Raw genomic sequence first — 15,090 nt, 5'->3', positions numbered from 1 at the left:
TGTTGTATTTGGAATTCACTTACTGAGTATGATGCTTTCTTGTTTTCATGTTTTGAGACAAATTTTAGCATCCAGTCATCAAAGTTTTTCAGGTAGGTGTCTAGGCCAATTGTGGGAATCTTCATTGTTAATTCCAGTTGTAAAAGTCCACGGCCTCCCTCTTTTCTTGGCAGATAAAGTTGTTCTATATTTGCCTTAAGGTGGTGCATTCTATGCATTGTCAATAATTTTCGTATTTTTCTGTCAAGATTACATATTCCAGTAATTGACCAGTTAATGATATTGAAACTGTAAGTCACGACCGTTTTGGGTATTGCTCTTACCCTGCGATAACATTCTCTTCTGATCCTTTCCCTCATCACTGATCCTTTCCCTCATCACTGATCCTTTCCCTCATCACTGATCCTTTCCCTCATCACTGATCCTTTCCCTCATCGCTGATCCTTTCCCTCATCACTGATCCTTTCCCTCATCACTGATCCTTTCCCTCATCACTGAATGTTTGATTCCGCCCCCTTCAAAACCTCCTAGGTATTTGTAGCTACCTGCTGATTCTAACTCATTGGTGGCATTCTGCTGGTCAAGGTTAACATAAAATTCCTGCATCTTCAGCATTAAGAGATTCATTGTCACTGTTCAAAGTCAGTGTGGTTCTCCATGATCTCATACTTACAGATAAAAAGTTTCGCAGTGTAGGTGCTATTTTATACCTTTCCAGACATTTTAAAATCCAGCTATGTGGTAGATTATTAAAAGCTTTTTATAGTTTATCCAAGTTATCGACACATTTTGTGTCGTTTGTGACAATCTTCCGAGATCATCTTATTGATGAGTAGCTGCTCTTTGCAACCATAAGACCCACGTTTACATCCTTTTTGCTCATTAGGGAATATCCCACTTTCTATTAAGAAACTATAGGTATATTCAGTGAAGACAGATGTTAGAATTTTATGCATTGTTGTTAAGCGGGTTATGGGTCAATAATTTTTTTGTTCTTTTATTTCTTCATTTTTAGAAGAAAGAATTTACACCATTAACTATCCAAGAGGAAATCATAGTAGGTTGTTACAAAACAATGTTGTAAAGTTTTGTTAGAAGTCCATGGCTTTCTGGGAAGGCATCCAACCAGAAATTAGGAATTTTGTCCTTTCCTGGAGGTTTCCATTTGCTTGACCTCCTGAGAGCAGATCCTACATCTTCTACTTTGATACCTCCCTAAGGAGTCTAAGTCTGTAGATATTCTATCAATCCAAAGCGCCTGTTCATTGTGTATTGTTTCTTCGGCCCAACTTTTATTTCAAAATTCCTGCACTTCTCTTTTTGACGGGACAGACTTTACTGTAACTGGTATTTTCTCTATCTTCCTGTAAAAAAATTTTGGGTTATTCTTGAACAAGTTCTTGTCCTTGAAGAATCTAACGAGCTTTTCATACCTTGCTGTGCCGGCGGCTTTAGCACATACCTTTTGCTTGATGGAATCGATGTCAAATATGGTTTTCATATTATATTTTTTATTTAATTTTCGGTTTTTGTTGGTTTGATACTTTTGTCAAACTTAAGTTTTTTTTAACATTCTATGTAAGACATATGTAGCTGAATTTGGTGTTGAATACGCTCTTGCTAAGAAGGCTTTTTGTGGCAGTGTTGTTTTCCAATCTTTTCACCACATAAAATCGTTGAGACTTTCGCGGATGCATAGTACAGGTGGTTGAGATCTGTAATATCAACATCGTTAGCTGAAATTATATCCTTAAGTGCAAGGCGGATTTTACTACTTATTTTCAGGTTTTTGGTTAGAATTGCGAATTTTGGGGAGAGTGTCGCATTCATTCCTACTGGTTTCTTTGATTTTCAGCCAGTCAATCATGGTTTGATTTTTTAGATCATGTGGTTTTGTTGGGTCAGTTTCTGTGTAACTTTCTTCATCAATTTGATTTTCATCTGCCTTAGACTTTATGGTTGGATCACAGAGTATTTCCCTTTGCTTATCAGTTACATTAACTCTTTCAATCATTATTGCATTTTCATCAGCCCTGGGCTGGTCTATAATTATTTCCCCTGTAGTATCTTCTTCAGGTGCTTTTCAGATGCATCTCAGAAGAGCGACTTTAATAGCACAAGCAGATATTGAAGTTGCGCTAACATGCATCAGGGATGACACCGAGTACATAGCGAGGAGCAGACAATACGGTATCATTTCAGTGCATTTTAAATCAGAAGCCCTCGCTAAGAAGCACTCAATGTTCCATTGCAAAACCAGCAAGGTCATTATGTACCCCTCCCACATGGGAAAAAGAATAGCACATTTCCACATTCCCAGGATTCATCCAGGACTTGATATGTGGTGTCTTCTGGGATGCGTAATCTAGCAAGGATCAGATACCGTTCCGATAGAGGTGACAAAATCTGCCAGAAAGGACTGGTTCGGGGTTGACCTGGAGATATTTCTCCAGATCAGGCCACAAAATGTAAAAAGAATCTCGATCCACATCCGTCTCCAAAACGGGACGGTAATACACATAATAACTGAGGGCAAAAATCCACATTGTTTCGTTTGTGGAGAAACAAGCCTTTGTGAGCCTTCTGCTTTCAACTGATAAAAGGTACATGGGATCTATATCTTCTGGAGGAGATACCTCAATCCTTTATATATTAACCAAAATGAAGTGGATTGACAAAATCTACTTATTGTTTTGAACCTGTTGAAGACACACGAGATGTCAAAATATCTATTATTATTATTATTATTATTATTATTATTATTATTATTATTATTATTATTATTATTATTATTATTATTATTATTATTATTATTAATATAGAAAGGATTGAGGTAACTCCTCCTGAAGATATAGAGTCAAAATTAAAAGAAGAGTGCCATTTGCTATCTTGTGAACAATATTTCGACATCTCGCGTGTCTTCCACTGGTTCAAAAAATAAATTTGTCAATCTACTTCATTTTGGTTAATATAGAAAGGATTGAGGTAACTCCTCCTGAAGATATAGAGTCAAAATTAAAAGAAGAGTATTATTATTATTATTATTATCATTATTATCATTATTATTATTATTATTACTTCCGTGTTAACGAAGGCGAGTGTATTGTTTTCGGTTGTCTTTGTTCGTGGACAAGATATCTCAAGAACCGCTGGATAAATTCGGATGAAACTTATTTGGCCTCGTGACTGGCACGAACTGATTAGATTTGGGGATAGATCCGGTACTGGACAAGGATTATGGATTGTTTTTTGTTATATTTACTTTACTTTAGACGAAATCTTTCAAATCTTTCTCTGATTATCTCTCTTATGTTATATAATCTCCCGTGTCTTATATTATCTCCCTCATATCATGTATTATACATACATATTAACACATTACAGTATACTTACATATATACCTTATTCTATACATCGATCTAAAACAACAGGAATACTAAAGGAAGGCCGAAATTTAAGAGAAGAGATAACCAAAAGGTCTCATGCTATTCATTTTAAAATTCCTGCGTAGAACTTATTATCATTATTTCTACTACTTTGTAACTATTTTGAATGGGGAATTTGTTAACTTTGACTTGTATTAGATAAGGATAAACTATTTATTACTATTACTAAATTTTCTACAGCTGCTTTGAGATGAGTCATCTTTCTAAAAAATAACCTAACCAGTGTTTCAAAACTTTTGCGTATTGACTCCCCAAGACCTATCGATATGTATGCGCGCAAGTAAATATTTTCATTACCCAGACAATACACACACAGCATTACAAGTACGGTCCGCACCCCTACCTTCACATTCCATGACTACCATTGGGATCTGTTTTTTTATTACCCATGCGAGTCAACATAGAGGGGACAATATAATGTGATCGGGGTCACATACAAACGGATGATATAATAAAATTTTACATATCCAATGAAATCGAATGAATTACAACACAAGAAATTACAAATAATAAATTACAAACAATAAATCACACGATGAGGTGTTCAAAACAGGTATGCTCCGACCCCACGAGCCCTGTCTTTAACACCGACTTATTGGTAGTCACACAAGCGTGCTCACGCAGAGCTTTTCACTCCCAACATGCGTGCTACACGCGTCCATCGTTTTTTAAACTCACTCTCTGACAAACACCTCCTTTCCAGCTACACCTTCCTTTTCAAGTGAAAAGGCGCAGATGTTTGTCACGATACCTTTCATTCTCGACTTCCATATCACCTCTCTCGCAATTGCTACTACTACGAGAAAACAATCTTGGACAGGCCGTCGGCCCCGGGTGACCGTGTCTCATGAGTTTATCTCGAACGAGTAGGGCTCCTCGGTAACACTGCCAGACCAAAGACTTGGAAGTTATCCAGTGTCTTCGACCCGAACGTTCTTCGGAACAGGCTGTCTAACCAGGGTCCTTCCCAGGGCATCATTATTCCCAGGGCATCGTCATTTCCAACCTCTACCAACCTACTATAGAAAGCCGCGGTGGTACCGAAACCACTGACATTGCCTGCGTTGCAGAACTGGAGAAGCGCCTTGCGGCACTCCGTATACCAGGTACCCAACTTCCATCTTCGGCGAATCGAGTCTACCACCAAAACTAGTAAAGCTGGGGAACATCCGTCTAGCAAAAGACCACACCCGTTCACCATCCAGGTAGAGCCAGAGATGCCTCAACCTCAGCGCATGCTTGCACATCAACAACCAAAGCATTCCTAACCCACCCTTTAACGGCTTTTGACAGCAGATAGAACGTCTTAAAGTGGAGCGGAGTTCTTCCACAAAAAGCGAAAGATCTTCCTCTCCAACTTGTTTAACCACGAATCTGGACAAGGCACGACGGAAAGGCGGTAAACGATGACCGATGCGATAAGCACATTGGCCACCTCCACCCTCCCTTTCAAGGATAGCCACCGGCAAGACCAGGTCCTGACTGTGTGGGTCACCTTGATCGAAACCTCAGACCAGTTCTTTTCTATCAGGAGATCTGGGCCAACCCAGATTCCTAGCAACTTAATTGGGCCCTCCGTCCAGCGTCCTACGACGCTATTCGAAGGCATCGACTTGCCCCTCCAGGTGCCGAGTTGCAAGCCAACCAACTCTTTTCCCGGTTAATTTTTGCTCCTGCCACCGTCTCGTAAACCTTAATGGTTTCATCTACTTGATGCAGGTGTTCCATCTTGGTCACGATGATAGTGATGTCGTCTGCGTATGCTGTAACTGATCCTCCACCTCCTGGATTCGTCGAGATACCGCTCAGCTTTCTCAGTAATGGTTCCAAGGCCATCACATACAAAAGCGGAGAGAGCAGGCACCCTTGGCGAACCGACCGTTTGATGCAGAACAACTTTGAGAAAAAGTTGTTCACCTGAACGATCGAATCGATGTTGTCGTACAACTGTATAATCCATCTGAGGAAACCAAGACCCAGTCCGAACCGCGCGAGAACAGAAATCAGGTACCGATGGTCCACTCTATCGAATACTTTAGCTTGGTCTAAATGGACCAGTGCTCCGCCCTTGCCAGATTTTTTCCATACCCTTCTACAGTGTAGCGTATAAGATGAAGATTATCCTGGATGGTTCTGCCGGGGACTGCACAAGTTTGTGCCCCTCTGATCAGGCCATCCGCGACACGTCTCAATCTTTTTGCTAACACTTTGGCCAAAATCTTTATCTCTGCGTTCAGCAGAGTGATGGGCCTGAAATTATCTATATTATCCCTCTTGTCCGGGTCCTTCCTGACAAGCGTCACAACTCTCCGGCGAACAGATCTGGGGATAAACCCATTCTGCTGCCAGTTCGCATAAACGCTAGCCAGTATGTTCCCAAACAAGTCTGGCATACTTTTATATAGCTCGTAGGAAAGACCATCGAAACCCGGCGCCTTACCACCGCCGCAGTCCGCTATGACCTCAATAACTTTCTCAGGTGTGATCGACCCTTCACAACTCTCCGCATCTTGTCCCGAGAGACGCGGCAGACCGGTGAGGAAGTCCGTAAGGTCCATCCTGCAATCCGACCCATCGCTCCCCACGAAAAGCTGGGTGAAGTGCTCCTGAAAAGTCCGACACATCTCCTCGGGTTCGTTTATCAAGTCACCTTGCGCATTCACCACAGCTCGAATTATGGAATCATTTCCACGTTGAGCTTCTACAACTCGTGCCCATCCAGCGGCCTTGATTCCCTCGCTCCCCATTGCACGAAGTCTAGCTCTGACGATACACCTCATGTGTTTGGGTTCGAGGTGCTGGTTTTATTCCAGTCTTTTCACCTTCACCTGGGATGCGTCGCCAGCTGTCGTGGCTTCCTCTAGGGCCTTAACTAATTCATTTTCTTTCCTACGCCCTCTAGCCACTAATCCTATGCTATATCTAATAGACTCGAATTTAATGGCTCTTTTGAGGGTGTACCACCATTTGTTGTTGGTAATGGAACCGGTTAACGCCCTCTGTACTAGTAACTTAATCCGGCTCCTATACTCCTCAATCGCAAAAAGGGACTTATTGAGTTTACAGTAGCCGGAACCCTTACTATATATCTTATCTATGTGCAGTTTACAAGTTACCGTCTTCTGGTCACTGTAACTGACCAAGTGGAATTGTGGACGCGTAAGTATTTCTTTATCAAATTTTCTAATAAGTATCCTATCTATGTAAGACCTAGAAGACCCTTCGCTATTTGACCATGTCCACAATGGAGCGTTCGGGAATTCTAGTCTGTAGGGATCTACTAGCTGAAAGTGACTTAGTAGACTCCGGAAGCCTATGTTCGGTTTTCTATTAAGATTCGAGCCAACACTATCCACTCGCGCATTGAAAATAGTGTTAAAGTCTCGTAACACAACTACTGAACGTGACGTGCCTAGAAACTCCTCCAATTCTCGGTAATAATCAATCTGACTTGAATTAGGTGCATAAACAGCAACCAGCCTGATTTCCTTACCACAACTGAACGTCAGATCTAAAACGACCAGCCTACCTTCTGGGTCAGAAAAAAATCAACTTTTTCTCTGAAACTCGGTTTCTTTTAAGTAGGACCAAGACCCCACCCCGCCACCCGGCGGGCCTGGAGAAGCGAACCTCTCATAGCCACTCAGGAGCGGGATCAGATCCCTTGACCCCTTTAACCGAGTTTCAGTAGCAACAATGACATCTAAACCTTGTGTCCAGACGTCATTTAGGAAACGTCCTTGTTTCCAGCTTGACGCGAGACCACGTACATTTATACATCCTACGTGAACAGCCATTAAAGTGACTTACCTCAGTCGATGTCTGGAGGCGGAGGGTTATCCGCCTCCTTTTCTTTTTCTCGGGCTCGCGTTGTTGGAGTGATGAGGCCCTCATATAGATTATCAGTAATGTCCAATCTGATAGGGCCTACATTCTCACGAAATTCGTTTGCCAATATTTTATAGTTTTTCTTATCAGTCTTAAAGATGTGAAATCCATTCAAGCTTCCAGAGTTGTCTATTTTTTCTGCATGAAGCACTGCCAGCCGGTTCACTAGATCTCGATTCGAGCTGCGAACCGCCATGTAGCAGTTTTCTTCTTGTCTCTTTCTTGATTTTTTAAATCATCTTAGTTCACTTATTTTTTTCTTTTACTTTTCAGGGGAGGGTGGATTCATTTTCCTCTTGTAGTTTACTATTTCACACCGCTCGCCTGCTTTTTCATTTGGTACAGGTGTTTGTTCCGCCGGCGTTACTGTAATCTCTTCTACCTCCTTTGTTTTCTTGTTTTCAGTTTCCTTGCAGTCCGCTCTGACGAGGCCCTTTTTACCACACTGGAAGTAACGAGGTTGGCGACCCTCTACCACGACCACTAGTCGGGTCTCACCAACCTCGATAATCTCTGTTATTTGTTCCAGCGTGGTCTGTTCCGTTTGTATCACAATTCGCAGGCTCTGGCCATGCCAGTTGCGTGGCTCCATCACAGCAGCTTCCAATACAGATATTCTATCTTCTAGGCCCATAGTAACTGCCACGACGAGCCACTCTGGGTCCACCTCAGGGGGAATGTTACTTATTGTAACCCTTGACGTTTTTCTGCCCATATATATGGGCAGAAGCACCACCACTTCTGTTTTTAACGGGTCGACTGAATGGAGTCGAGCTGCTTCTTCTGACTCCATTCTTACTTCGACGGTTGCATACCGCCTACCTCTGTTTACGTACTTTACGAGGTGCCATATAGGCTTTAAACATTTCTCAATTTCACTTTCTACGACGTAATCTATTTTCTTTTCTTCCACTTTGTAAAAATTAGAGTTTTCTTCTCTACCTCTTGTTGGATTTCTTTTGGAGGGTCTACTTTAACTTCATTCCCCTCCTTCGAAAGTATTTCCTTGTGTTTATATAAATTGTTCAGGTCCAGAATTTTAGCTTTTGTACCTGCCGCAGCAGCAAATCTATTTTTTTCGTTTTTTCTTCTCATTGTTTTCTTCTATTTTTCCTTTTGTAATTAAACTTGCAGCTTCAATGTTTCTTCTTGACGTCGATGGTCTCGGTGGGGTATTATCATCTTCATCAGTTTCTATGAATGTTTTTCAACATTTTTTCTACTTCTTCTTCACTCAATAATATCTCCATATTTGAGCTTGCCATAATGCAAGCTTCCCCTCACGGGGGCAAGACACAAGAAGAAAGTCTTCAAAAACAGTCCAATAGTCCCTCTTTTCTTGGCAGGTAAAGTCGTTCTATATCTGCCTTAGGGTGGTGCATTCTATGCGTTGTCAACAATTTTCGTATTTTCTGTCAAGATTACATATTTTAGTAATTGACCAGTTAATGATATTGAAACTGCAAGTCACGACCGGTATGGCTAAAGTAGTGATCGCTTTGATCCTGTTTCTTGCATTCAGCTCTGTCGTGAGTATTACTCTTACACTACGATAACATTCTCTTCTGACCCTTTCCCTCATCATTGAATGTTTGATTCCATCCCCTTCAAATACCCCTAGGTATTTATAACTCTCTGCTGGTTCTAACTCCTTTGTGAAATTCTGTGGGTCAAGATTAACATTGGATGCTTCTGTCATTTTTCCAATGACAAAGGTAGCTTGAGGCCAAATTGCATCCTAATGTCAGCACTGAATTGTTTAACAATCGCTAGTAAGCTCTGTATTATTATTATTATTATTATTATTATTATTATTATTATTATTATTATTGATTGAGAGAGCAGTGCATGCCATCAAAGTGACACTGGGGTTATTATTATTATTATTATTATTATTATTATTATTATTAGTAGTAGTAGTAGTAGTAGTAGTAGTAGTAGTAGTAGTAGTAGTAGTAGTAGTAGTAGTATTGCTGGACGAAATGCTTAGCGGTATTTCGCCCGTCGCTACGATCTGAGTTCAAATTCCGTCGAGGTCGACTTTGCCTTCCATCCTTTCGGTAAATTAATTACCAGTTGCATACTGAGGTAGATCTAATCGACTGGCCCCTTCCCACCAAATTTCAGGTCCTGTGCTTGTAGTAGAAAGGATTATTATTGCTGTTGTCATTATTATTGTTTTTGTTTTTATTGTTATTCATCTATCGACATGTGTTGCACATCGCTCCCGTAAGTCTGCTGTTATCTATATTGTCACACATTCTTATACATTGTGCATTTGTTATCGTTACATAGATAAACAAACCCCGATCTTGAGGCGCTGGTTAGACTCTCACCATCTGTAGCATTTAGAGTCTATCTTGATGTTTGTTTAGGCTAAGTTGCCCCTCATGTTTTGCTAAAAAATGATAGTGAAAGAGAAATGTTCGTCCGCTGAAGGGAACAGCCGGTCATCCGAAGAGAACAGCCAAGTCATAAATAGCAAACCCACCACTTCCACCTACATCTTTAACGAAAAAGACAACAAAGAAAACGAACCATTCAAACCCACTCTTAGCGATTTCGTGGAAGCGACCCGACAAGTAAATAAAGACATCTTTATAAACGAAAGTGGATTCAAGAGAGTTAAATGTATGTTGGAGGAATGTGAGAAAAATGTGGTACTAAATATTTCAAGAAATGTCCAATATGAAACTAATTTTCGGCTAGTTCTACATAAAACAATTGGAGCAAAGAGTAGGGAAGTAGAGCTGACAACACACCAGCAAGTTGAAGTATGTTAAAACCAATTTGGAAGAGCAAAACCTTTATAGCCAGTGAGATTCGCCTCAGCTGCAGTCAAAAATTATTCTACAGTTACCCTAACGAGTGACGAACTCATCCTCATCCACATTCACCTTGGTCAAAGGGTATTTAAAGTAAGAATACTAAATATACCACCAGAAATAAACATCTACTGGTTGGTAGCTGAGATTGTCTTCTACGTAGAAGAGAAAACCACAGTTCTGTGAACATAGAATCCAGAAGCAGAACTGGTTAGGACTGAGCATGCAAGCAAACCAGTCACGAGTAGAGGCCATCCCGAACTTCATAAGTCTACCGGAGTGCACAAAGCTTCACATGGTTGTTGAGAACAGAGAGTCAAGATGGCACAAAGCTTCATGTGGCTGAGGACAGAAAGTCAAGATGTCACTTGTGCGGGGACTCAAATCAGTTCAGAGATTTCTGCCCACAACAAAAGAGAGAAGTCATCCCCCCCACTCCCATCCAAATTTGCCAACACCACCACAACACGAGCAGAAGCAGATGACCACTACAGCTGCAAAAGCAACAGTAACAGAAGTAGCAGTTACTGCAATGACAGTACCACAGACAACAGCAGCAGCAACAACAAAAACAACAGTAGAAGCAACGGCAGAAAACAGAACAAAGAAATCACCAACATCTATGGCTTCCATACACCAGAGAGCAGAAAAAAACAATGCATCAGAATCCCTAAAAAAATTTTTTTAAAGATTTAACAACAGAAAAACAGCAAAACAACTCCGTACTACTTGTCTCTCCCGTGTTCGGAGCAATCAGACATGACGTACAGTGAGGGGGATGACGAAGAGCTTAAATGTCAAATGATCGGTAGATCAAACAAAATTAAAAAAAGCAAAATAACACCGGCATCAACACGATAAAGTGGCGGCTATGACCAGAGTAGAGAGACGTCTTTAAAACTAAATACACAACTACCCCGCGCAACAACAGCCACACCAATACCATCAGCAACAACATCATCCCCATCACTACCCTCACCACCACCAATGTCACAGACACCGCCATCACAAGCACAACCCAATTCACAAACAGCTCTCAGATTGTACGTCCCAACACCATGAAAAATCAAACATTTTCAACTACACAGCAATAAACATGAACAATAAATAAGTAATGGAACACATACAACCACGCACACACACACGCACATACGCGCGCACACACTCACACACACACACACACACACACTGACTTCATCACGACAACAAAAATACCAAGTCAGCAGAGCATCACAAAACACATGCAACACCATAAAATCTAAATATTCTGAAGGAGTAGGTTCTTTCAAGAGAGACATCAACAAAAGATTGTGCAAAAAACTGCTCGTGGAAACATCCACATATACCCCCGGGAACGGAACATCCATCTCATTCTCGCCAATGAAATCACTGTAAATAGCCTTTTCCGCTTCTATACCTTAATCTGACTTGGCCTTGCTCAGAATAGACAGTATAAATTCATGTAGCCTGGAGCTACCTTGGAAACAAAGCCATCTTTTTTCTCTGCCTGTCTTATCTTCAACATCCCAATGAAATTGTTCATGCTTTCTTTTCTTTACCTCTTTCAGTTTCATTCATTCTCAAGTGCTTGTACAGTGCTTTATCTTTGCAATCTTCCATCCTACGCAAGCCTGACCTTACTTCCAATAATAATTTAAGGTGTATACTTTCAGTGCTGATATCAGAATGGAGTTCGGACTGAAAAAGTGTGGTGTGTTAGTTTTGAAGAGAGGCAAAATCAATAATAGTGGTTCAGTGGCATTTTTTACATACCATGCTATGTTGTTTTCTTCTGCTCTAATACGGTGTTCGAATCCAAAAAGTCCTCTTTCCCTTCTTTTTCTTGGTACATACAGTCTGTCTGTGTCACTTTCTGGGTGGAGTATCTCACATCTAATCAGCAACTTCCTTGTCTTTCTGTCTAAGCTGTTCGTCTACTGCCCATGCGATTACCCCTGCTCCATATCTAAGTAGCAAAACCGTCCAGTTGTTGATCGCTTCAATCTTATTCCGTCCGTTTAATTTTAACTTCAGGACCAATCTCAGTCTGCGCAAGTACTCCACCTTAATTTTTCTGTCGTTTTTCTCCATCAAGTTACCCATTTCCAATATCCCCAAGTACTTAACACACCACACTTTTTCAGTCCGAACTCCATTCTGATATCAGTACTGAAAGTATACACCGCATCAACGAGGGAACTGACTTGGGATTCCTCTTTACTATAAAGTTTGAAGTCATCCATGAATAACAAGTGATTGACATTTTGTTGGCGAATACATACCCAGCAATTGCTGTCCTCAGAATCAGTGCTAGTGTTATCATGCACAATATAAAGATCAGTGGGAACAGGTAGTCCTCTTGGAAGATGCCTCTCCTGATTTTTATTGTCCCTAAATTTCTTCCATATGCTGTCTGTTTCGTCCTCCATTTCGCCATACTTTTCCAAGCAATCGCTCAACATGCTATGCAATACCAATAAGTGCATACATTCCATAATCCAAGAATGTGGGATCATTCCGCAAGCCTTACGATAATTGATCCATGACATGGCTAAGTTACTTTTCCTCCTCTTGCAGTCTCTAAGTACCGTTTTGTCTACCAGGAGTTGATCCTTGGTACCTCTGCACTTACACTTGCAACTGTTCTGGTCATGTGGCTTGTTTTAGTGTTGTTATTTTCACTGTATTGAAAGCGTTTTACGTAGGATGTGTGGGATGCATAGCGTAGCAGTGCTGTTTTCTGTATGTTACATATATTCGTAAGACCTGGTGTTTTGATTATGCATTTGTGTGTATGTTTTTCAGTCGTACATTATCCACCTTTTATTATAGGGATTGTTACTGTTTTCAGGTTCTACATTTGGTTTATTTCTACTCCCAGATCTTTGTATTTCGAGAGTTTTCCGTTTCTTTTAGCGATACATTGTTATCAATTGGGATTGATATGTCCACTAGGAGGCCTTTTTGCCTTCTTCATTGTCTCTGACAACTATATCGGGTCTATTAGCATTGACTTCTCTATTTCTATCCTGCAGTCATTGTATTTCTGTTTTTATTAAGTGTTTTTGGTGATCTTGTGCCACAATTAAAAGTTCTTCAGTCTCTGCTTTGAGCACCGAATTTCTCAACTAGCTTTGGGATTCCACTTTGTCTATTTTATTTTCTGTTTAGCTGATCGCAGCATTCGCCAAGTAAAAGCAGATATTGTGGCCTCTCCCTTGTATTTTTCGGCAGGAAACAGTTTTTCTTTTTTTATTTTGTTCATGCTTTGTGGTTATTTGTCCCAGCTTTCTCTAAGTTAGATATTTCTATAATCCTATGCTGAATATTTTACGGTAGTTTCCTAGTTGTATAAGGACTATAGTATTAAACCCGCTAAGGACAATACCCATCATGGCTGCAGTCCAATGACTGAAACAAGTAAAAGGTAAAACGTAGTCTATGTAAGTTCAGTTCCTTTTAGTACTATTTTCTCTATGTTGTGTGTATGTTTAAGTCCGTGAGTTTGATTATGAATTTTTCTACACCACAGTAATAATGGAGCTTCATGATAATATTTCTTATTTCTATTTTTACCTATTCAGATTGAACAGAGAAAATACACCCCAAAATTGGAGAAGAATGTCATCATATATGAATTTAACAGACGGTACGGAATATAATATCACCATCGAAGAACTCAACAGACAACAAGTTTTGATAAGACTTCCGTTTACTATTTTAATTGCATTAACTATGACCACAGGTTTGGTTGGAAACATTTTAACTATTTACGTTTACGGATTTCGTTTGAAATTATCACCAACTTATCTGTTTGTCGTGATGCTATCTTGTGCTGATTTAATAATATGTGCTTGTGTGACACCAGCTCGTATTGCTCAAAATATTTACCCTATGATGACAACCTGGGATATACTGTGTCAGTTCCATTTGTGTTTAGCAGTTTTCACAGGACTTTGTAACTATGGTTTTCTACTGGCCATTGCAGCAGAGAGATACAGAAAGGTATGCCAACCACTGAAGACTCAAATAACTATGAGAGCTGCAAAAATCATCATAGCCTGTATTTTTATTTTCTGTGCAACACAGGGAATTATGACTCTTTTTTATTATGGAAGTGTTAAGAAACCAACTAATTATCCTGGTATATATTTATATTTTTGCTCAGCAAAGGACGACCAGAATCCTAATTATTACCAACTAGGATTCTTTGGTTTCTACAATCTCCTAGCAATGGTTACGTTCACCCTTCTCATTTTTCTGTATACCATAATTCTTCGACATATGAAGGTTATGAAGAAAACAAAATGTGTCAAATCACAACAAAATAGAAATAGTGCTACAAGCATTCCCTGTCCCGATGAAATTCAACAGAAGTGGCTTAACATACCAGAAACTGTTGATTCTAATCGATTACCTTCGAATCTTTCTGTAGAGGAAGTGGAATTGTCTAATACCGAAATGTCATCTAAAGTCTCCTCGGATGAAATATCAAAGGTATATACGAAAAGTATTGCACCTATTAGGGCTAAACTACGGGAAGTGAACAACGAAAAACGAGCAAAAGAACGAGCCGACAGGATAAAGCATACCACTATAACGATGATGATGATTACTGTAGTTTTTATAGTGACATTTTTGCCTAGCTTTGGCGCCATAATGATAAATTCGCTGATGAGGTCATTAAATACGACTTCGACAACATCAATTTTGTATTGGTTCGCACGACACACTTTTTACATCGCTTCTTGTTCAAATCCCATTATCTACGGCTACAGGAACCCAAATTTTATTGCTGAAATTAAAAGAATGCTCGGAGTGAAACAGAAATAAATCGAAACGGATAGGTCACATCAGTCAGAAATATGTATGGATACGAGAAGTTACGAAACTGTAACAGAAATTCCTGACAGATACACAGCTGCTGCTGC

The 15,090-nt window shown here is 40.1% G+C and overlaps 2 protein-coding genes across 3 annotated transcripts in view; both read left to right on the top strand.

Annotated features, from left to right (window-relative positions):
• LOC106869683 (uncharacterized) overlaps positions 1-14,992 on the top strand; it is a 38,350-nt gene extending 23,358 nt beyond the window's left edge. For both annotated transcript variants that reach the window (XM_014915511.3, XM_014915512.3), the window contains exon 2: positions 13,744-14,992. In XM_014915511.3, the coding sequence (XP_014770997.1) occupies positions 13,744-14,992 (1,249 nt within the window). The remainder of the gene's footprint in view (positions 1-13,743) is intronic.
• The window catches only part of LOC106869681 (uncharacterized), a 64,898-nt gene that overhangs the window by 23,358 nt on the left and 26,450 nt on the right, over positions 1-15,090 (top strand). The window lies entirely within an intron of this gene.

The sequence above is a fragment of the Octopus bimaculoides genome, chromosome 11 (genome assembly GCF_046866305.1).
Source record: "Octopus bimaculoides isolate indiv1 chromosome 11, ASM4686630v1, whole genome shotgun sequence".
NCBI lineage: Eukaryota > Metazoa > Mollusca > Cephalopoda > Octopoda > Octopodidae > Octopus > Octopus bimaculoides.
The sequence above is the reverse complement of the archived record's forward strand: the minus strand, read 5'-3'. Positions and strand labels throughout refer to the sequence as shown.